The following is a 24,667-nucleotide window of genomic DNA, read 5'->3' as shown; positions in this document are numbered from 1 at the left end:
CAAATTTCTGCTTTGGATATACCTGCTCACCAGGCAGGTGACACAGAGCAGTCATGGCCCAAGAAAGACCATTTTTTTGGACTTTTTCACCCTCATTCTCTCCATTTCACTTAAAAAATGAATTACATTCCTCCAAATCCAACCTGGATTTCTTTTGGCTGTCTTCTGTTTCTGCAGCATTCTATGACATTTTATAATGGAACAGATAAAGCTAATTAGAAAACAGGCTATCCTTGATTTTGTGCCTTATTATATTTGGAGAATAAAAATCATATTTACTTATTTACCTGGGAAACAATTAGTAGGTGCTTGTCAGATGCAGATTATAAGTCAAGGTGTAGGTAGCCTGGTGGGATATTTCATTTATACTATTATCGAACCTCTCTGGGACTATCCAAGCCCATTGCCCAGACACAGCATCCTTCTCTCTTGGACAGAAGCATTGTGTGAGAGTTGAAGCATCTGAAATTTGGATTTGTCATGCCGTGGTTGGTAATCTTGGGATCACCTGAAGTCACTGAAGTCGAGATTCCTTATGCCTAATATGAGAATGGTACCCCTCCCACGGCCAGCGGTGATTTGCGATAAAGATTCTTGGACTAAATCACTTTATGAGCAGGAAAGAATCTTAGGTCTCCCTCTAGTGTAGTTCACTCCTTTTATAGGTGAGGGGAGTGCAGCCCAGAGAGGATAAGTGAGCTCCCAAAGGTATCCTATCCAAAAGCTGGGATGGGGACTGAGACCATCTGACCCATGGAGTGGCCCTTCCATTACTGATGGTCCTGACTATGGGCTGTGGTTCATGGGTATTGAGAAAGGGTGCTACATAACCAAGACCATAACTACTACTGATCTATTCACCAAATCATAGGTTTGAGAAGATGATCAGTGGCCTGTACCTGGGTGAACTTGTCAGGATTGTATTGCTGAAGATGGCCAAGGCAGGTCTCCTGTTTGGTGGCAAGAAATCCTCTGCTCTCCACACTAAGGGCAAGATTGAAACACGGCATGTGGCTGCCATGGAAAAGTAAGCTGCTGGCTGGGTGCCTTTCCCCTTGACTCTGCAGAGGGTTAGGGTGGGTAGCCAAGGCGTGGTATGCTCATGGTAGTTGCACGGCAAAAGGGCAGGTCCATCCAGATATTCACCAAGACAGCTTCAGACCTGGGCCTAGCTTTAGGTGAGTTAGCAATGCCTACTGTAACTCAGATGTGGCTTCTTGTCGGTTTCATCAGCCAGGGAATCTGCGGTTGGTGGTCTGTTCCTTTCTTCTATTTTGCTGTATTCCTCCTCCCCCAAAATGGTAACTTAAAACTTTTTTTTAGAGTCACAAACTTCTTTGAGGATCAAATTCAATCAAGTTCTGGACCTTTTACTACAAAAATGCACATTTGTACTCCATTTTGCTTACAATATTAGGGCATCCTCAGACCCATTAAACCCATGCATGGAATCTAAGTTAAGAATTCCTACTATAGCAAGAGCCTTCTCTATCTGGTATTGTTGGGAATTGGCCTTGGCTTTAGTGATTGAGGCCCCACACAGAGGTCTCTGCAGTGGAGAGATGGCTGGTAAAGGCAGCTGGCTCCAGTCTACTTGGGGTCCTATTCCTCTGGCTTAGAAACCCAGGTGTTGCCCTGAGCTTTGTAATCAGTTTAGATTCTGAGCTTTACAGAGTGGCATCAGACTCCTAGAGTCTGTTTGTGCAGAGCATGGCAGGGACTGAGTTTCTTTGAAAGGCAGAAGAGAACAGGGTGGTTAAAAGGATGGGTTTTGTGATCTAACTGCCTAAATTCAAATCCTGACCCTTGTAATTACTAGCTATGTGACTGTGGACAAGTAGCCCTCTCTATGCCTCTCAAAGCTTTAGACAAGTGCCTGGCACATAGTGAGTGCTTGATAAATGGTGGCTGCTATGATCATTGTTGATATGGTTATCATTATTATATTACTATGTGCCAGTTTATTTATTTTCACAATCCTGAGAGGTGAGAAAATGGTTCTCTGAGGGGACTTCCATGGGATGGAGAAATGTGGTCCTCTCATTCCTGTCCCCTGGCCAGGTATAAAGAAGGCCTTGCCAATACAAGAGAGATCCTGACAGACCTGGGCTTGGAGCCTTCGGAGGCTGACTGCATTGCGGTCCAGCATGTCTGCACCATCGTCTCTTTCCGTTCAGCCAATCTCTGTGCAGCAGCCCTGGCAGCCATCCTGACACGCCTCCGGGAGAACAAGAAGCTGGAGCGGCTCCGGACCACAGTGGGCATGGACGGCACACTCTACAAGATACACCCTCAGTGAGTGCTGCCTGCCAGCCCACACCCCCCACTAATAAGGCTTTCTGGAACAGAGACCCAGTCATCTCTCCAAGCTATGCTGCTTTCTCTGTGTTGCTGGGACCAACCATCTCCTCTTAGTTCTGAGCTTATAGGGGAAAGAGAGATTGTATTCATCTAGCTGGCTAGGTTGCTTTGGGGGGATCATTCTTAAAGAAATATTCTGCTAAACCCAGTTGCCTGACTAGAAGGGCATCCATCCACATATTTAGCCACCTGTCCATCTACCCATCCATCTATCTGTTTATTATTACCTACTATGTGGTAAGATGGGAAAGTAAAATACATTTAGTTACATGGGGAAAAATCCAAATGGCAGAGGTTGCCAAGTTCTCAGGAAGGATACTGGTAGGAAAATACAAGGAAATGAAGATTTCCCAGAAGGACGGAGTGTGAGAGCCCCTCTGGCTAATAGAGGTGGTATTTTAAGCCAGGGAGGTACACACTGGAAAGAGCTGTAGAAAGGACCCTTCCCCTTTGGATGCAGACGATGCTCAGCCAATACATTATGAATGGACATGCCCTACTGAGTGAAATATTAGTGATCAAATAGCTACCTCTTTGAGCCTCCAAGAGTCCTTTCTGCTACCCTCACTGCCCTAGTCCCTACCCTCAGTCACCCCCCTGCCCTCCCACCATCCAGCAACCAGAAGGGTGAACCCAGCCCAGCAAGGTTCCCCAGAACCCCCATCCCACTGTTACCCCTGTGTCTGTTTCCGTTAGCCAGGCCTGGGCCTTTATGACTGTTATCTATTTTGCCATTGCCCCTGCCTTCAGATATCCCAAACGCCTGCACAAGGTGGTAAGGAGGCTGGTTCCGAACTGTGACGTCCGCTTCCTCTTGTCAGAGAGTGGCAGCACCAAGGGAGCTGCCATGGTGACAGCGGTGGCCTCCCGGGTACAAGCCCAAAGGAAGCAGATTGACAAGGTGCTGGCTTTGTTCCAGCTGACTCGAGAACAGCTTACGGATGTGCAGGGCAAGATGCGGAGGGAGTTCGAGTATGGACTAAAAAGGGACACCCACCTCATGGCCACAGTCAAGATGCTGCCCACCTACGTCTGCGGGATGCCAGATGGCACAGGTGGGCCGTACACAGAGCTCCCACCAAGACACCTCCAATAAGTTAGGGTTTTAGTTTTAAAAGCCCTGGATTCATGTCTATAATGGAGGGAGGGGGCGTGGGGTAGAAGATGAATTCTATTCATCTTGGTTGATCCCAGGCAGTAGAAGAATACCTAAGTGATGTCACCCGTGTGTGTCTGTGTGGTTGAGAACATGGCATGTACCTCACACTATTGGCAGACAGAAGACCCGGGTTTGTCCCCTGGAGCTGCCATCTGGATACTTGGACTTGTCTGCTTGTCTCCTGTCTACTTCCCTGCCTCTCTTCTCCTGGGGCTTGGCTCTTGCTTTCTGCCCCTGACATTTCTGAGCCTTGATTCTTCTCCCAACCCTCTGTGCTCCTCTTTCCTATCAATTCTTCCATATGAGTCCCTGTTCTGTGCATGCTGGTGGAACGCAGCTCCCACTTTCTCCACCACAGAGAAAGGAAAGTTCCTTGCCCTGGATCTGGGGGGAACCAACTTCCGGGTCCTCCTGGTAAAGATCAGAAGTGGACGGAGGTCGGTGCGAATGTACAACAAGATCTTTGCCATCCCCTTGGAGATCATGCAGGGCACCGGTGAGGAGGTACATGGTGGGCTGGGGAGTTCTGTGCCTGGGGGAGCCAGCCTGCCACCCTGTATCACTGCTGGCCAGGTATGACTACCACTGTTTCCCCGCAGCTATTTGACCACATCGTGCAGTGCATCGCTGACTTCCTGGACTACATGGGCCTCAAGGGAGTCCAACTGCCTTTGGGCTTCACATTCTCATTTCCCTGCAGGCAGACGAGCATTGACAAGGTAAGACAGCCCAGCAGGCTTCCAGAAAGCCTGATGTGCTTCCTTCCTCCAGCAGAGGAATCTCATGGTACCTCTGGGTCACTGTTTATTTCCTTATTTATGGGTCTCAGGTTCAGGGCAGTTGGGAAAATGTAATCAAGAATTTGAACCATTTAATATTATCTATTTATTATGTTCCATTTTCATTGTTATTTTTTGGATTCACAAAAGATTTTGAGCCGTATATAATAAAGGGACACGTGCACAAGAGTCCTGTTAAACGAGAGATTCAATCACGTTATGGAGACATATAAAGAGGTAACGACCAGAAAAGCCAGTTAAAGCTCTTAGGCAGCAGTAATGCCTGTGTCTTCCCATGGGGCCAGTGCAAACAGGGAAACACAATAGGTGGCAGGCTGTTACTCTTGAGAGAAAGCTTACTGGTGCGTCAGAAGGAATCAGACAACAAATATATCACATGAACAAATGAACACTTACTTAGTTGACATTGAAGACCATCATGGATAATAATTTGAATAAGCCCTTCATAATAATTTAGAAACACATATCACAAAGTCTTCCTTGGAATTCTTGGATAAAAAGACCATTCACCAGCTTGTGGAGAATGGAGCACACACACTCTCTCTGACAATCAGGTTTACAGGGCGGGAACAGAACATCACTAAAAGCAAAACACCACTTTTTAAAAATATATTTTATTTATTTTTAGAGAGAGAGTGAGAGTGAGAGAGCGAGAGCGAGAGAGAGCATGAGCAGGGGGAGTGGCAGGCAGAGGGAGAGGGGGTTTCTGGCTGAGCAGGGAGCCCAATGCAGGGCTCCATCCCAGGACCCTGTGATCATGACCTGAGCTGAAGGCAGATGCTTCACCAACTGAGCCACCCAAGGGCCCCCAGAACACCACTTTTTAATTTATAGGGAAAACTATGGTCAACACAAAAAGTCAACCAGAGAGCTAACGATAATAAGAACGGCACCAAAGATTTGTTAAGATTTCTTCTAATCCACTTGATGTCCCCATGATGTACATACTATTTTTGTATTGTTTTACTTTTAACCATTTTTAAAATTATGGTAAAATAGAAAGAACATAAATTGGCTATTACTTTAACCATTTTTAAGTGTACAGTTCTATGACACTAAGTACACTCTCATCATCATGAAACCATCACCACTATCCATCTTCCAAACATTTTTATCTTCCCAAACTGAAACTCTATACCCATGAATAGTAACTTGCATTTGCCCATCTCCCTACCCCTGATATCCCCCCCAACATCTACTTTCCAGCTCTATGAATTTTACTATTTTGGGTTCCCCTACCTAACCGGAATCATACAGTATTTGTCCATTTGTGACTGGCTTATTCCACTTAGCATAATGTCCTTAAGGTTCGTCCATATTGTAACACGTGTCAGAATTTCCTTCCTTTTAAAGACTGAATAATAGCTCATTGTATGTGTGTACACTATTTTTAATTGCCACATTGTAGTTAAGAAAAACAGAGGCACAGAGAAGTTAAGTTAGTTGTCCACGATGCCACATCTATAAATAGCATTGGAGGGTTCTAGTGTAGGACACAGGCCTGAGAGCGCAGGCTCTTTCACTTTGCCCTTGGGGAGACCAGGACCCAGAACCTGTGTCATTGAACCATTTTGGCTAAAATACACAGTACACCTACATATATAATTAAAACAAAAAAATCAATAAATAATATTCTTATTATATGTAACACACTCTTTTCTATCCCATTTCATTTTTCCTATGAGAAAATTGAGCCACATGAGTCTCATCTGATGGGTTGGTACAGAACTGGAACAGATTTCTTCAGGGCTCTGAGAACACCATGGAAACATACATGACAGCAGTCCTTCCCCACCCTAATTATTCAGAGAATGGGGAGAGAGGGGATCACAAGTCTGGTAATACGGCTAGCTCTCTTAAAATTAAATGTGTCAGAATGCTAAGAGCCAGAAGATCCATTTCTCAAGATTCCATTTCTCAAACATGTGCCAAGCAGGAGTGAAAAATATGTTCACTATGGCAGCCCTTTTTAATAATGAAACATTAAAAATCATTCACATGGCAGTGGAGGATGACTAAAGAAACTCTGGCATAGAAATCATGTGGAATTAATTACTTGATTTGCGTTTACCAGGCACATGCTTGCTTGGTGCTGGACACTATTCCAAGTGCTTCACAGACATTGCCTAGTTGATTGGGAGGCCACAGAGTGAGCACAGTAGTTAAGAGCATGGGTTCGAAGCACACTGAATCTTGGCTTCTCCACTTACTCACTTGGTGATCGTGGACAAATTATTTAACAGCTCTGGACCTTGGTCTCCTCATTTGAAAAATGAGGATAAAAATAGTACTTATATTTCATAGGTATTTTTTATTTCTATGCAATTATATTTGAGGACTATTCTGCTCAGGGGAAGATTGTGGCAGATCCGTATTAACTGACCTGGAAAGGTCTAGAAAATATGTTATTAAGTGGGGAAACCAAATCACAGTCATCTATACACTGTGTAAATTTATTTATTTAAAAATATATGTAAATGGAGAGACAAAGGTCTGGAGGGAATCATATTAGCCTGATAGTAGAGGTTACCTCTCAAGTTGGGGGAATGGGAAGTTAAAAGGCACTTGGCCCTTATCAGTAACAGTTTAATTTTTTATAAGGGCTACACATTATATGAGTGCTGCCATTAAAAATTAATACACCATTTGGGAAGGCAGCCACATACAGCTGTCCACAGTCCCCAATGATCAATGAGCACCAAGGCACAGCTGCTCTTCCTGACCCAGGACACTGGGTCTCTAGACCTCTCCCAGAAGTTCTGACAGGTTCATGGATACACAGTTGAGAGGGATGGGGAGACAAGTGGACAGCTGGGAGCAAAGCCATTGAGGGCTAGGGAGAAAAAAGACTTAAAAAATATGATTTTTGTGTAATTGCAACTAAGAAGAAAAGACTTTTCAACTAGGGGAGAATCTCTAGTGTTCTACATCTATCCACCAGGGAAAGAACAAGGGACCTGAACTTCCCAAGGACTGTGGAGAGAAAGAGGCAGACCAGGGCTGAGGGCCTCAGGGTGAGATGGCCATCTAGCCCACGGGGGTGGAGGCACTGCTGCCGGAGCCGCTAGCCCCCTTTCCTACCTATCCCAGGAGCTCTCCTGGCCTACATGCACCAGCTTGACCTGCCCTCCCCTCACCCCAGCTCTAGACTGTGGAGTCTGAGACTGGATTAACTCCTCTATCTGGCCAATAGTGTCATCTTGGTCTTTCTTTTAAAAATGAAAAATACTTTTTCTTGATATAAAAATTATACATGCTAACTTTAGGAAAACTAGAAAATATGGGCACACAAAAAGAAAAGACCAGAAGGCACCCTTAATCTTGTACCTAGAGAGGACCACTGCCAACTTCTTGGTGCGGGCATTGTTCCAGACCTTTTCTAGATATGAGTATGTATATGTGCATGTACATGCGTGCGTGTTTTTAAAAGAATAATAGTGTAATTCGCCATCTACATTTGTTTAATATATGTTCACTTTACAGTGTATGGTGAACATCTTTCTCTAATATTCAATGTTCTCTTACAGCATGATTTTTTATGACTGTTTAACATTACCTATATTGATACACAAGATAATAGATCTATGATATTGGAACGATAGGATGCCTCTAGTTTTTCACTGTGGAACCATGCTTTGATGAACATTTTGTAGCTCTTATCTTTAATCACATCTTAATCTGTCCTTGGCTGAATTAGACATAGATTGACTGTGATCCAGGCTTTTGTTCTGTGCAGTCATGGCCAGGGAACACAAGCTGACCCTTGATGAATATGAATTGCTATAGTTATTCCACTCAGCAACAGACCTTGTCTGGGCATCATGCTCTGTGATACCTCTGGGCCCAGTGTTAGGGCTGCAGAGATGGAGCAGTCGAAAGCACATACATTTGACTAGCTACTGACACAGACTATTTGATGATGAGGTTGGGTAGTGGTCCTGGCAAATTATTGCTCAAATGAATTTCTCCTTCTTTCTTGCAGGGAACACTCATTGAGTGGACCAAAGGCTTCAAGGCCACTGATTGTGAAGGGGAAGATGTGGTGGACATGCTCAGGGAAGCCATCAAGAGGAGAAATGTATGTTATGGTGTTGAGGCTCATGCCTGACCTTGCCCCTTCTCCCAGGCCCCTTTGCTCTGACATCCTGTGCCCAGCCCCATGACTCTGGCCTCCATGCACTTTGGGTTGATATGCCCCTCCTGAGCCTATTTGGCATGGCTGCTTCCTTTGCAGGAGTTTGACTTAGACATAGTTGCAGTTGTGAATGATACAGTGGGGACCATGATGACCTGTGGCCATGAAGATCCTAATTGTGAGATAGGCCTGATTGCAGGTAAGAGGTCAGGCATGTCCCATTAGACTGCTCTCATCTGATCTTTTGGTGGTTTCCTTTTAACATAGTGCAGGACTGGGGGTGGGGGAGGGGTTGGGTGGAACATTTTTCCATTACACAGAGGCTCTAAAGCCAACTTTATCCAAGACAGAGATTGAAGTTAAGATTATGATTTCAGAAAAAAAAAAAAAGATTAGGATTTCAGGTCTCCTAATTTCTAAATGTTTACTTAATATCTTTCTCCTTAAGGGTCCTAAGCCAATGTTGTCCTTTTGTTGAGGAAGGAGAATGACATAGAAAGAGGAGATTTCCAAATTAGGGGCAGATTATCCAGGGTAGAAAGAGACCACTGTTGGCTTGGGTCTGATTTTCATGCAGCTCCAGTGTATACCTCCTCTGTTAGCAGACCTCTTCTGGCCATGGGTGCACATGATGGGGAAGAGTTGGAAAGAACCTAGAAGAGAAGGGAGTGGCCTGACACATGATTTAGCCATTTGAGGGGGCTTTGGGAGAAGTCTGGCAGTGATTAAGGGCAAGAGTGGATTTCAGGGAGTTGACTCTCTCATTGATGAGGGGATGGATGGGATTTGAACAGGTAAAGATGGAGACAATAGGCATTCCAAGTGACCGGCACAAGTTAGTAATGACAGAACCTGGAAAAATTGTTCTAGCTGTCTGTCTAGGCTTCCTGAAGGTGAGCAGTGGGTAGAACAAGGAGATGGGGATATAGTGAGATGCCTCCAATGCCAGCTAAGAAGTTTCATCTCACTGTAAGTCTTACCCATTTTATGACTATGGACAGGTTACTTTGTCTAGATTTGAGTTTCCTCATCTGTGGGAGAGGTCAGGCGAGAATTAGGAAGGCAAGGGGGTGAGACTTGTTTGAATATAATAGGTGTCTGCACTGCTGTACCAAGGATAGTTCTGAGATAAGGTCGGGGCAAAGGACAAAGTAGGTGGCCTATGGACGCCAATGTTTACTTCTCCCGAGGCTGGATAATTCCTCATGATCCCTTTTAGCTCGGGCTGCTGTGACTACTTGGGAGCTCACTTTGTGTACCTATAGCCTAATAGTAAATGATGAGGATGATGATGTGATGATGATGTAATGCGATGGTGGTGAGGAGGAGGAGAATGGTGTTTTCTCAGGCACCATTTGCTAGGTGGAGGGATCTTGTGAACATCATATCATTGTTTTCTTTTTAACAAATCTATAAGGCAGGTATTATTTCCTTTTTACAGATGAAGAAATTGGACCTCTAAAGATGAGATACTTGTCTCTATAGTCAGTCACCTAGTTAAAGATGAGATACTTGTCTTTATAGTCACCTAGTTAAAGATGAGATACTTGTCTCTATAGTCACCTAGTTAAAGCTGGAATTTACAGCCAGTCGTATCTGACTCCAAGCCTAAGTTCCTCTCCAGCACTACTCTGCCTCTTTAGGACCTGGTGATATCTTTTGAAGACTAAAGTCCTTTTATGATTTCTTTTAGGAACAGGCAGCAACATGTGCTATATGGAAGAGATGAGGAACATCGAACTGGTGGAAGGGGACGAAGGGAAGATGTGCATTAACACCGAGTGGGGAGGATTTGGAGATAATGGCTGCATAGATGACATCCGGACCCAATATGATGAGAAGGTGGATGAGGGGTCCTTGAACCCTGGCAAACAGAGGTGAGGAGGGTGGATGTGTATATTAATGTAGATTGTGCAGTGTATGACTTTATCAGACCGGGGTGGGGGATACTATATTTGCCTCAAAGATGCTATAGCTTTGTATTTTTATTACAACTCTTCATCGGAGGTCAGTGAAGTGTCTTATTGGAACAAAAGCAAAATATAGGACAAGTTTCCAGCAAGGAGAAAGAAGGGGTGCTTTTTTCTGATTACCATAAGGTACCATAAGATCTACTGGTGGCTTTGGAAGTGATTCAGAGACTGTCCCAAAGTCCATTCACTGTGGGCCAAGTGTCACAGAACAGGGGCACACTGACTTAGTGAGTCCTCTCATGATGGGCTTCTGCTAGATCCAGTTTAGAAATCAAGATCCTCAGCCTTTCCAAAGCTAGCTACCAGGGGGTGGGGAACTGGCAGCAGGTGATGGATGGGAGTACTGGTTCTCAATCATGATGTCATATCCCACCATGGGTTACAATCACTTGGGAGGTAGATTCCAATGTCTAGCCATATTAAAAATAGTGAAAACAATGAATGATTCTTTTTTAAAAAATTGAGTACATTTTCACTTGTGTTCTCATCTAGCTTCTTGAGTAAAAGAGAAAGGGATAGCATGCTAGGAATTGATAATGAAACCAGGCCCATCTGTGACAGCAGGTGTTGTCAAACTTTTTCTATAAAGGACTAGATTATAAATGTTTTAGTCTCAGGGTATATGGACTTTGTCACAATGAAACTCAATGTCTCAATACATAAAATAAAATGAAAACATAGATTTATCATGATGATGACATCCCAGTGCAGAAGTTAAACAGATAGGAAATGTAATGAGATATGTAGGCCACAGATGCTTGATAACTGAACCCGAGTACCCTGTTCAGGAAGATACTCGGGCAAGGCCAGGACCAGCCTTAATAGTCCTTGGTCTTCCTTTGGCACTAGTCTTTTTTTTTTTTTTTAAGATTTTACTTATTTATTCATGAGACACACACACACACACACACACACACAGAGAGAGAGAGAGAGAGAGAGAGAGAGAGGCGCAGAGACACACAGACAGAGGGAGAAGCAGGTTCCATGCAGGGAGCCTGACGTGGGACTCGATCCTGAGTCTCCAGGATCTGGGCTGCCCTGGCACTAGTCTTTGTGGATGGCAGGAAGGTGAGTTGTGGGAAGCCCAGCTGAACCAGGGGTTGCTCCAAAAAGAAGGAACCTTATCTCTGAATCCCAAGTTGGGACATTCAAGTAATCATGGCTCTTCTCCAAGGGCAAGTGTCTTCTGACTTACTTTTGTATCTGAATCCACTGGAGGCTCACATTTTTAGAGTGAGAGTTTAATGGGGGCAGCCCATTTGAATCTGCTTTGCTGTCACCATTGCCTGAGTGTTGGTTCCTTAGACTGAGGAGGTCCTGAGCAGTGAAGCAAATAAAAGTCCAGTACACAAGTCTCAGGCACAGCTTCCACTTGACCCTGAAGGCAGTGGCAGTCCAACTTGTCATTGTTACTGACACTGTCATACAGGCCTATGCAGAGTGCCTGGTCAGTACCTGTTGGTTACAAAGCCCCTTTTCCTCTTGATCCTTCCCTCATAGAGCTCATAACCTGGTAGAAAGGGTGGCTTGGCTTCCTTCCAAATTTTTAAAGAACCCCTGGTGTGTGCAGTGTAAGTATATTATTTCATGGAGCAGAATCTCAAATGGAACAGATTTCTTCAAATACAAAGCCAAGGAGAATCTAGTCAACGAGATTTATAACACAAAGACAAGGAGAACTGGCTTTGGAACCTAGAAAGGGACTTGATTTCACTTAGTGCCTGCTGTGTACTAGATGCTGGCATCCCAATACTTTTGTGGGGTCAGGATTTTGCTCCCTGTTTTATAGATGATGGCTTACAATGTTTGTTCCTACAGCTAGTATGGGGCATTTCTGGGACCTAGCTTCTTCCTGGTCAACAGGGCTCCAAAGACTGGCTTTCTCACTTCATGTAGACCTCTGCATTGCATTTCTCTAGGTCTACTGCCCACTCTGAACCACTCCAAACCAGGTTGTTGTTGGATGCCGGTGGCATACCTTCCATACCCAGACCCATGGTCCTTTGGTAAACCACTTACCAGTGTTGATTTTCCTACTGTTACCGATCTTATCTCTGTTCTCTAAACAGATATGAGAAGATGACCAGCGGGATGTATCTGGGGGAAATTGTGCGGCAGATCCTGATTGACCTGACCAAGCAGGGTCTTCTCTTCCGTGGGCAGATTTCAGAGCGTCTCCGGACCAGGGGCATCTTTGAAACCAAATTCCTGTCTCAGATTGAAAGGTGATGTGTGATCAAGTTCACCAGCTCAGTGTGGGAGGCCCTGATTGGGATGTGCTGCTGTAAAGTGGGGGTCCAGCAGCAGACTTGAGATTTAGAAATAAAACCAGTAAAGGACCTGACTGGGTAAAGGGTTTCCTCCTAGAGTTGCTCTGTCTCTCTAGCTGCATCAGGACCACAGCACACAGCCAAAGGGCCAGCTGTGTTCCTGGGCCCTCAGGTGCCTAAAGTGTTACAAAGCAGTTAGCTGAGGCTAAAAAATGATCCTTCTTTGTTCCTAAAAAGATGATGTGTCCGTAATATGAAAGAAAACTCTCTTAAAAAATAACCCATAAGCTCAGGATTAAATATAGTTGTTTCGATTTTTGTATATTCCCTTTCAAGTTTTTAAATGTGTGTAAACATATTTTCATAATTGCAATCATACCACACATATCATTCTGCATATTGTTTATTTAGTGTTTGAACATGATAATTTTCAGTTACAATTCCGAGGTTTTTTTTTTTTCTTAAGCATATATAGGAGTAGAGGGAATGGTAAAATGAATCTAACGTTTGCATCACCACCTTCAACAATGGTCAACTTGTGGCCAAACTCGGTCCGTCAATATACTCCTGCTTTCCCCACCCCCAAATTGGATTAATTTGAAACAAATCTCACATTTTGTGTCAGTGTATCTATAAATATTTTAAGTTGTATTGCTAAAGTATTATTTCTTTAAAAAAAATAACCCTCTACTCCTGAAACCAATATTATTACACTATATGTTAACTAGAATTTAAATAAAAATTTGAAAAAAAACCCCAAAAAATCCTCAAAAACAATAAAAAATGAACATATTTTCATCACCACACCTAAAATAGTTAATGATAAACCTTAATCTCAAAATATCCTGCCAGTGTTTCTATTTTCCAGATTGCCTAAAAATATGTTTTTTACAGTTCATTTGTTTGTAACAATATCCAAACAAGGTCCATTCCACGCATTTGGTGATATGTCTTTTAAAAATCTCTTTTAATGTATAGACTTCTCCTCTTGTTGCCCTTTGGGATACATTTGATGAAGAAACTGTCATTTTATCCTAGAAGTTTCCTGTGTTCTAGATTTTGCTGGTTATAGCATTTAGCATTTTCCTCTCCCTTGTATTTCTTGCAAACTCAGAGGAAGACCCAGATGCCTGGTTAGATTCAGTGTTGAAGTTTGGACAAGAATATTTCATAGGTGGCATTGAACTGTCTGTCTTTTATGATGTTAGCAGTCATTGATGCTCATTGCCTCCATCTGTGATTGTAAAACAATGCCAGGTTAATGCTAACACTCCTGCATTTTTTAGCTGGAATACTTCTAGAAAGAGAAATTTACCCATCTCGACTCTTTGGTAGCATTATCATTTTAAATGGCTGTGTAATGTTATGTTATATTGCTATACTGTAATTTGCTAAACTTTCCCGTTAGTATAAGATGTCTAGCTTATAATTTATGAATTTCTGCAATTCTCAGTAACACCATAATTATTCTTTTTGTGTTTTCCTTTGCATCTCACAAATTATTTCCTTAGAAGTAGAAGCATTTCCCTATGGACACTCTTTTAAAAAGATAGTTCCAGTTTCCATCACCACAAATGTGTCAGTTTCACTGCTTTTCCTACCAGCACTGGTTCCTATCAGAGACTTTGTATTTGGAATTTCTGTCAATTTGCATTCATTCATTTAATTTTACTGGTCTCTATGGCTTGATGCCAGGAGCCAGAAATCACTTTGAGAAAAAAGGAAAACTCTTTAAAACCGAAAGCAGTGTATTTAATGAGAGAAATCAGATGGACTTTTGCAGAGTAGATCTTGCTGTCTAAGGAGATGGTGATAGATTCAGTAGCAGCAGCAGCAATTTTGTGTTTTTGAAGGGTTGATAAGCAAATATCCAGCATCCTTTTTTTTTGTCTGGCTTCAACCCATTGGATTCAAAAGTGTAATTTAATAATCATCACATTTGATGACCAGAGGGATCCTCTTTTGCTGTGGGGGCAAAGCAAATGGTTTCTTCCTCATGTATGAGAGATGAGCAGATTGACCATGTTTGCCTTGCTTTTTTTCCCCGCTGAATACAAAGGAGGATGTTTTTGGACAAGAGAAAGTTAGCAGAACCTATATGCCTCCAGAAGTCTTTACTTCTGCTACACAAAAGATATCTGCTTTGGATGCTTTGATTTCCTGTTTCTAGGTATCTTATTTATTTTTAAACTTTATGGAATAAAAAGAAAATCATATCCAATGTAGTGCCAGTTGGGAATGGTAAGTGCTATGCTGACTGTGTCCCATTTCAAAGCACATTGTCCAATGGATTCAACAGGGATTGCCGGGGGGAATACTGGATTTACAGTCTCCGAGCTTGAGTTTAAGATGGCTTATGCTTGAGGCAAGTTGCTTTACCTCTATGGACAACAATTTCTTTCCTTATAGAAGATAAATGGTCTACTGCTTAACCCTAGTGATCAACCCCAGGGTCAACTAAGGCAATGTATGTGTAAGAACTAGGTAAACTGTGACAGGATAGACTGTGGAAGGAATTTCAGGTTTTATTATCTTACACACTGAAAAAAAATCCACTTTTTTTTTCGTCCTATACAAATATTACTCATTCATAAGCAAAAGGAAGGGGCACAAGGCTGGCTCAGTCAAAGAGCATGTGACTCTTGATCTCCAGGTCATGAGTTTGAGCCCCATGTTGGGTGTAGAGATGAATTAAATTAAAACAAAACAAAACAAAACAAGCAAAAAGAAGAAAGTAGTAACTACTGGTAATCCTACCAGTATCTGAATAGATTTCCTTCTGTTCTGATTTTTTTTCTTAACAAAGACAAACATTCAAAAATAAAAACCAATAGAACTCCAATAAAAAAATACAAAAAAAACCCCAAAACAAAAATAAAAACCAAGATCATATGGCACATATTGTTTTATAATCTATTTTTTCACTTACTACATAATGAATATTTGCCATAGCATTAAATATTCTCATGCAAACTCATCTTAGGGTCTATAAAGGATTCCATTATCTGACTACACCACTGTTTACTTACCTGATGAATCCTCTATCTAGCCAACAGGTTATTTCTCAGTTTTTCTCCCTTTTTTTTTTTTTTTAAGATTTTATTTATTCATGAGAGACACACAGAGAGAGGCAGAGACACAGGCAGAGGGAGAAGCAGGCTCCCCGCAGGGAGCCCAATGTGGGACTTGATCCCTGTACCCGGGATCACGCCTTGGGCCAAAGGCAGATGCCCAACCGCTAAGCCACAGAGACATCCCACAGTTTTTCTCCCTGATAACATTCTTCTTCCCTAAATATTCCCTGAGACAGCCAGGGATATAATTTTACATTGTTTCACTTAGGAGTCAGAGCCTGAGAGTTCACCATGAGATGAGTGTCTAGACTCGAGGCCAGCCTGTATCCATGACCGGTGCTCCTCTGCCATGTGCTCATGTGCTTGTGGTTCCAGGGGCTGGTTCCTGCTCACTAAGGGGCTGATTGTACATTGTTATATTCACTTCCCCATTGAGTGCACACAGCCCTATGTTGGCTACTGTTGAGAATACAGCCTTACTCTCAAAGAGCATGTAGTCTAGCTGGGAAGAGAAAGCAGAAAATCAGAAGAAGCTAAATAGAAGGAAAGTTGGCTTCTAGTTGAATGGGGCCAGAGCAGGGAGAGCTGGCCTGCTCAGTGGGGGAGGTGGAGGTACTTGGTGTAAGAAGGCGTGTGCTTGGGTCCCTGCTCTCTGCTGTCTGTGGGTAAGTCTCTAGCATTCTGAACCTCAGATTCCTCTCCTGAAAATGCACACCTGATGTGTTGGTTGCCAAATCTAATAATAGTTTCTAGTGAGATAATAAATTTGTACATGCCTAACACTAACGGTCCTCATACTTTCATTTTTAAAGATGGTGGGACTTCCAGGGGTGGGTGTCAGGCTTTCTTGAGTCCTGGCTTCTTTGGCATTCTGCTCTAACTTGTTGCCTGGATCATCTTTTCCTCCTTCCTCCTAAGGCTTCTGAGGATAGGGGGTACTGTGAGCCATGCTGAGCAGGTTCCAGGGCCCCAGGTTCTGATGTCCCGCTCTGCTTGCCTGCAGCGATCGGCTAGCCCTCCTCCAGGTCAGGAGTATCCTGCAACAGCTTGGCCTAGACAGCACATGTGAGGACAGCATTGTGGTGAAGGAGGTGTGCGGAGCTGTGTCCCGGCGGGCGGCCCAGCTCTACGGTGCAGGCCTGGCTGCTGTCGTGGAGAAGAAGAGGGAAGACCAGGGGCTTGAATACCTGAAGATCACTGTGGGAGTGGATGGCACCCTGTACAAGCTGCACCCACAGTGAGTGCCCCAGAGAGGTGGGAATGGGAGGGCTCCAAGGCCAAATATGGATCCCATTGAATCTAACAGATAAGATGTGAGCCCTTGGGGCTCTGTTTCTGAGTGGTCAGCATGTAGGAGTGTTGGCCGTCCTCTCTGAAAGCCATGTTTCTCTAGGCAGTAATAATCTCTGCCTCACAGGGCAATGAATACAAGTGATTATTAGTAATGTATTCACACCTGACCTCACGGGGAAGTAATGCGAACTGAATATTTTGCACAGCACAGAGCATTTGTCAAGTATGAACTGGTTATAACTTTCTTAGCTCAGAGTCAGTAGACAGAAGGATTAATGTGACTTTGAATTCTGGCTCCACCACTTAGAAGCTGTGAGACCTAGGGCTAGTTTCTTACCTTCTTTGAGCCTCAGTTCGAAATCTATAAAATGATGACAAAGATCTTACCTACCTCAGAAGTTGTCATGAGGATTCAGTTAAACAGTATCTATAGAGTGCATGGCACATCACAAAAAAGTCAATGATTAAAGCTATTGTTATTTTTTGAAAGCTATTATTTTTATTTAATATTTAACATTTTGTTTTGGTGAAGAGGAAAAATATTAACAAGCTTATAAAAATTTCAGTCATACTGAAACACATACATGAACATCCTGTTATTGTAATCCTTAATCGTTAGCTCTTGTGCAGATGACTATCCAAAAGAATGGACTGTGTCTTTTCTTGTTTTTCCCTTTGGAATAACTTATTTTTGATGTGGTTCCTATAAGCTTCTTCTTAAACCAAGACTTGACCAAGGCACAAAAGCCACATGATCATTTCTTTTTTGTTTTTAAAAATATTTTATTTATTTAAGAGTGAGCGAGAGAGCAAGCCAGTAGGGGGATGAGCCAAGGGGGAGCGAGAGGGACAAACAGACTCTGTACTGAGTGCAGAGCCTGATGGGGGCTTGATCTCATGACCTTGAGACCATGACCTGAGCCAACTGAGCCACCCAAGGGATTCACTAATAATTGTTTTTAAGCTGTTGTTTATTACACTTTGACTGTATGTATATTATGTATGTAAAACACCTAGTATAGTCTCTGGCATTTGTAGTTGCTCAATAAAAGGTACAATTAAAACAGCTATTTAGGAAGCAGTTTAGGAAGCTCTTCTAGAGTCTTAAGAAGCAAGCCGGAAGGAGCAAACCAGATTGGAATCATTCAGAAATATGTTAGTCCCATATGTAAATGGTGATGATGCTTCTCTCTCTCTCTCTTTATAGCTTTTCTCGGATATTGCAGGGAACCGTGAAAGAACTAGCACCTCGATGTGATGTGACGCTCATGCTGTCAGAAGATGGGAGTGGAAAGGGAGCCGCTCTGATCACTGCTGTGGCCAAGAGGTTACAGCAGGCACAGAAGGAGAACTAGGAACTCCCTTGGGGTTGGGCCGGACGTGCCTTGGATACCAACCAGCCTTTCCTCCGGCAGATGAGTTGGTCAGGGACCAACAGGCAAGCTTCTAGCTGACTTCACATTCTGAATGGCCGAAAGAAAACCCCGTGTTCTTGGGTACTCTTAGCATTTTGTTACTCAATGTGGTTTTCAGGGGCATTAAATGACATCTCTGGTTGGCATATTTGGGCCAAAGATGGGCTAATTTGTAAAATCAAAGCAATTGGACCCGAGAGATTCCGCTTTTAGCAAATTGTTCGGTTGAGGCCTGGGCTGTTCATTCTCTATGGCTTTTGGTCCTGTGGCTGTTGGACTTGGAAACATATACACAATCTGCCCACGTGGCCTGGCTGGCTGAGCTCCCCACTGGGATGCTTTAGCCATTGCTTGTAGTAGGTTGGGTCCTCTCTTGTGACTCCACATTTGAGAAAGATAGAGACTCATGTAATAAACTGGAGATCTACTCTAACTTGTCCATACCACATCACCCTGACTTAGAACATGAAAAGACAACAAAGACTTTGGACTATCGGCCCCAAGATGAAGAAGGGTTGGTTGCCAGGCAGCCCTGCAAGAATCTTTTCATGCTTAAAGTGAGTTATGTAAGCACCTGTGAGATTTTGTTTTTCAGTATGTGTGTGTGATGGGGAGGGGTGCTGTTTGGGGCACCTGCTTTCATTTTACACGTGGTTCGTGTGGCTGCTGTGGATAGTTGTTTTAAGGACTGTTAGGTATACGAAATCCAGTAATTGAATAAAAAATATTTGATTTCCTAAGAATCTTTGCATGAGGTATCAATATTTCATTTGGGAGGCTTGCTTGCTGACTTCATGCTCTGCTAGTGGATTAAGGGACACAGAAGTTTCTGAGGGATCACTCTAGCCAAAGTTCTTCCCAACAGCAAGGGGAAATATGTGGAGTATCTTCTCTAATACCTTACCAGTTTATCCAAATCTCATTTGAGCAAATACTCTCCATGACTAGGCATTTACCTCATGATCCTATAGCTCTTGCTTTTGAACAGCTAAAGTTGACTGGAGGTCCTTTTGACTTCCAAGCTGACTTCTATGTCGCTGGAACTCAGCCCTCCCCACATGCCCATTAGCCTGCCTTCTACCCCTCCAGAACTAAGTGGAATTGGGCTGTCCCCGACCATTTCCCCAGTGAATGTCCTCTCTTTTTCTCTATCCACCCATCCCATTAACCCAAACCACCTGTGACTTCCGACCTTGTCACAGAGTTTACCTGTGTTTCTCCTCTGGCCTAATAGACTGAAAGCCCTTTGTTAAATGCATTTTTGTGTTGCTCCAGTGAACCCAGGACTATGCTGTTTCTTATTAAACACTTACTGGATGGAGGCATGATTGAAAAATGAAGTGTTCCAAGAAATTTTCTTTGGAAAAAAGTAGAGGCCATTATCATGGGCTACAGAGTGAAAAGAATAATATCCCAGATCACCCAGATTAATTTTATTTTGATTTATGTACTTAATTCCTTGTGATAATTGTCACCATTTGTTGAAGCAGGATGTTTAGACAGACAGAATGGAGGAGGCTCAGGGAGCCTAAGAGAGGGACTGGCTGGGGCTGGGGGCAGATGAAGAGCTGAGGTTCCCTAGGAAATAGTTTTTTGTACATTCTGTAAGCATGTAGAGAGATACTGTTGTGGATGGGTCCTAGATTTAGCAAAATGATTTTTTTTTTTTAATTTTAAGGTTATACTTCTCTGGGGAGATGTTGTATGGATTTATTAAATTTATCTTTTTTATATTGAAGTTATATTTCTTCAGGGAAATATTTTCCCTTATCAGATTTTGTCTTAGTCCCAAACCTTATTGTCCTTATCTCTCCTCAGGAAGACATGCCCAGCCCCCAGTCCCTGTTCCTCCTGGTTCTGCTGGAAGTCTCTCTCTTTGCCCTTCTGCCTGGATGGGTGATTTGGTCCAGAGATGCAGGCAGTCGTGCCACCACATTGTCCCACACCTGGTCTTTTACCACGTGTTTGGCAGGTTTGAGGAGTTCACCCAGCTCTGATCTTTTACAAGAAAAAGAACCTCCAAGGTATCTAAGCAACCTTGCACATTCTGACTAATTGATAGCATCATAGAATCTTTGAATCAGAACAGAACTGCAGAGGGAGCATACATCCATCTTGCTGTCTTTGGACAGGCCAGCCCCTGAAACACCAGGGGCCATGGAAGGCTAACTTCATAGTTTACTAGGCAACACCAGCAATCACACCGACAAGGTAAACTGTCCTCCTCTGAACCTCAGACTTTTCCCCTTAGGAAGGGCATCTTAGTTGATATTTTCTACCCTGTGGTTAGTTTCTCTCAGTCACCTCTTAGTTAAAAAGAGCTGATAGATTTAAGAACTAGATTTTCCCCATGACTCTGACTCTCCAGAACACATGACCTCATTCCCATTTGTCTGTCTTCAGAAATCTTGTTTTCTTCTCATTAGCTGGAATGGGTGCTCTATGAGAATAAGGACTTGGATCTTATCTTTCCTGTTTTCCCCAGAGGCTACCCCAGTGGCTGGCATTGAATAGCCATTAGATAATTCTCTAAATGGATAAATGAATGAATCCTCAAACAAGTATGTGAATGAATTTATTACTCTCCTTTGAGTCTTTTCATTTTTTAGCTTTCCCCAATGGGACCTGAGCCTTATACACATTAGACATTCTGTAAATGATTGCTCAGTGAATGCCAAGCTCTGTTCTAGGGGCTGAGGATCCAAAGGAATAGAAGATACCACTCCTGCTTTATTAGAATTCACATGCTAACAAGGAAGGAAACACACATAAATACCTGCAATACAATATGGTGAACAAGAACAAGAGGAGAACACAATTCCTGACCATCCTTTAGGTCAGGAACTCTTGTGTGGGAGTGAGTGTGTGCATGTGTATACATGCACATATATGTACACATGCACCATAAACCCCTTTGGTAATCGTGCAGAACCTATAGATTCTTTCTTATAATGCCGCTTTTTAAAAGAGATTTATTTATTTATTTATTTACTTTACTTATTTATTTATGAGAGAGAGAGAGAGAGAGAGAGAGAGAGACCGTGCATGGTGGAAGGGTGGGCAGAGGGAGAGGGAGAGAGAATCTTGAGCAGACGCCATGCTGAGTGTGGAGCCTGATGTGGGGCTCAATCTCACAACCCCAAGATCATGACCTGAGCCAAAACTGAAGTCAGCCGCCCAACCAACTCTGCCACCCAGGTGCCCCTCATGATGCTTCTAAATGCCTAAAAATACATAGGAGTACAAAGGAAATCAATGGTATTGAATTACAATTATTAAAGTGGTGATTAACATGTGTACTTATTTTTTTAATGCACTGTAATGAGATGCACCAGGAACCTAATAACAATTGTAATTCTGAAATCCTGATGAGTATAAACAGTATTTTGAGACATTTGCAATAATATAACACAGATATGAAGATGTCCATGGTTTCTCCTGAAAACAAAATCCCAGGTGCTGCTGCCACTACTATGGTTTGTTGCCCACATTCAAAATGGAAGGAAATGCTAAATTTAAATTAGAGGTGATTGAAAATAAGTCCCAAAGAAGTTCATGGACTCCCCACATTGGGAGTCTCCCCCTCAGGGTCTAGGTTAATAACGATCGAAATGTCCTACTATGTGTGGCACTTAATTAGGGCTAGCATCTTAGATGGCAGAGAGACAGTATGGTTTGGACTCAGAAGAATCAGGTGTGGTATTCCATCTTTCTGAACTTCAATTCTCTCATGTAAGAATGGAGGATCTAGTATAACAGCCTAACAAGGTTATGCAAACTGCACAACCTAAATATGTGGACACAGGGATAAGCTATGAGCCACTTGTACATGTGTGAGTAGTTGTATTATGATTGGTGCTACTGTTAGGCAGCCTGTCTTATTTTTAATTTTAATATTTTAAAAGATTTTACTTATTTATTCATGAGAGAGACAGAGAGAGGCAGAGACGCAGGCAGAGGGAGAAGCAGGCTCTTTGTGGGGAGCCTGATGGTGGACTTGATCCCAGGACTCCAGGATCATGCCCTGAGCCCAAGACAGATGCTCAACCACTGAGCCACTAAGGTGTCCCAGGGGGCCTGTCTTATTGATATGATCACCTTGAACATCAACCTGTAAGTCCTCCCAAGCCGACTGTGCAGACATGTGGGTGGGTGAAGAATGGCAACTGGGGGAAATGCATTTCTCACAATCCCTTCCTTCCACTTCCACTATCTTGATGTATTCTCTCTCTCTTGCTGTTTCACAGTTGAAACTCCTCGTGGACCATGTTTTATCAGAGGAAGGGTGGGACTCGGGCCACGTCAGGAACTACAGAGGGATCTGGTATCTCCTTTCTGGGGTGAACTAAGAGGGACAGTTAGGATTAGGAGAAGAGTTGACTTCCTTTCTGACTTCCTTTCTTCCCAGCCAGGGAAGGCATGATGCTGGGGAGAAAATGAAGCTAAAAATCTTCCAGTTTTATATATATATATATATGAAAGAAAAATAGTGAGAAGGTAGGCTATTGATAATTTAGGACGTCAGAATGGTTTGGGGATTGACCTAAAATATAAGGATACATGAACAGCACAGGGGCTCTTCCAGGGGGTGCCATTCACATCACTGTCCATAGCGCGGTTCCTCCTGAGTCACCTCTGTGACAGCTCGCATGGTCTAGAGTGGCCTTTCATAGAGTCGACCGGGCTGGAGTCATTCTTTCCTTTAATACTCAGATAAAAACGATTCAGTTCCCCATCCCACATACTGCAGAGAGGCCTCTCTCTTGCACTAAAATTTCAACATTCCTGAATGGAAGGCTTATATCTTCCAGTTACACCTCTTATTCCTGCCTCCGGTTTGCTTCTACTCATCTTCGTTGATGTCACAATTCCTGTAGCTACTGCCTTTCTCTGTGTCTCTGTCTCTGTTTTGTCTGATTACAGAACTGTCCCTTCCTATTGGATTCCCCAAATACCATGAGCTCCAGTGTCTAGAGCAGACTGAGCTAAAGGCTCGGGGATTATGGAGAATAGGAAACAACTTAAATATGAATATTAGATATTAAAGTTCTAGGACTGTCTCCACCCTAGAGAATTTTTCACTGGCTGTCATTCTCCATAGGCTCTGCTGACGACATGGGTTATGGATTCTCCCCAATTCCTCTGCAGGCTTCTTTCTCATATCCTTCTCTTCTCTGAATGCTGGACTCTTTATATAAAATGAACATTTCCTCTTGTTCTGTTTCATAGAGCTAATCACTCTTCTATAGTCTTAACCCACCCCTAGGCCCACCCAAGGGAGCTCATCTCTCCCAGCCAAAAAAGTTCCCCTTGAGGTATTTGAATTAAAAAAGGGATTTTCTGGGATCCCTGGGTGGCGCAGCGGTTTGGCGCCTGCCTTTGGCCCAGGGCGCGATCCTGGAGACCCGGGATCGAATCCCACGTCGGGCTCCCGGTGCATGGAGCCTGCTTCTCCCTCTGCCTGTGTCTCTGCCTCTCTCTCTCTCTCTGTGTGACTATCATAAATAAATAAAAATTTAAAAAAAAAAAAAAGGGATTTTCTCTCTAAAAGGAATTACTCTGTTCTCTGACAGTCAAGCTACAGCAAGCTTTTTTCCTTGACATCCAGCAAACTGCCCATATTTCAAGTGATAACATCATTACCATAATGAAGATAATAAATGTATCTATCACCACCAAAAGTTTCCTTGTGACCCTTCGTAATATTTCCTGTCTGTCCTGCTCCTCTTTCCCTATACTCAGTTAAGTACTGAGCTGCTTTCTGTTTCTATATAATTTAGTTTGCGTTTTTTAGAATTTTATGTAAGTGGAAGCATATAGTTGGTATACTTTTAAAATCTGGCTTTCTTCCCTCAGTATACTTGAGACTCATTCATGTTAATGGAAGTATCCAGTTCATTCCTTTTATTGCTGACTATTTGATTGTATGGATATACCACAGTTTGTTTATCCATTCATCTGTTCATGAGTATTAGGGTTGTTTTCCGTTTGGGGCCATTAGAAATAAGGCAGCTATGAACATTGTATACACATCTTTGTATAGACATATACCTTCATTTCTCTTGGGTAAATACCAAGGAATGGAATAGCTAGGTCATTGGATTACATTTTTAGGCAGAAGCCAAACTATTTTCCAAAGTAGTTGAACCATTTTATACTTTTCCAAAGCAGTATATGAAAATTTGAG

The 24,667-nt window shown here is 42.9% G+C and overlaps 1 protein-coding gene across 1 annotated transcript in view; it reads left to right on the top strand.

Annotated features, from left to right (window-relative positions):
- Positions 1-19,214, top strand: part of HKDC1 (hexokinase domain containing 1) — a 40,519-nt gene extending 21,305 nt beyond the window's left edge. Inside the window, exons 8-18 of the mRNA XM_041747121.1 lie at positions 872-1,027; positions 2,062-2,295; positions 3,112-3,416; positions 3,879-4,024; positions 4,120-4,239; positions 8,303-8,398; positions 8,555-8,654; positions 10,149-10,332; positions 12,498-12,653; positions 16,776-17,009; positions 18,273-19,214. Of these exons, the coding sequence (XP_041603055.1) occupies positions 872-1,027; positions 2,062-2,295; positions 3,112-3,416; positions 3,879-4,024; positions 4,120-4,239; positions 8,303-8,398; positions 8,555-8,654; positions 10,149-10,332; positions 12,498-12,653; positions 16,776-17,009; positions 18,273-18,420 (1,879 nt within the window). The 3' untranslated portion in view covers positions 18,421-19,214. The remainder of the gene's footprint in view (positions 1-871; positions 1,028-2,061; positions 2,296-3,111; positions 3,417-3,878; positions 4,025-4,119; positions 4,240-8,302; positions 8,399-8,554; positions 8,655-10,148; positions 10,333-12,497; positions 12,654-16,775; positions 17,010-18,272) is intronic.
- Positions 19,215-24,667: the final 5,453 nt, after the last annotated feature.

Source organism: Vulpes lagopus, chromosome 3 (assembly GCF_018345385.1).
Source record: "Vulpes lagopus strain Blue_001 chromosome 3, ASM1834538v1, whole genome shotgun sequence".
NCBI classification, from domain to species: domain Eukaryota; kingdom Metazoa; phylum Chordata; class Mammalia; order Carnivora; family Canidae; genus Vulpes; species Vulpes lagopus.
Note: the sequence above shows the minus strand (reverse complement) of the source record. Positions and strands in the feature narration are given on the sequence as shown.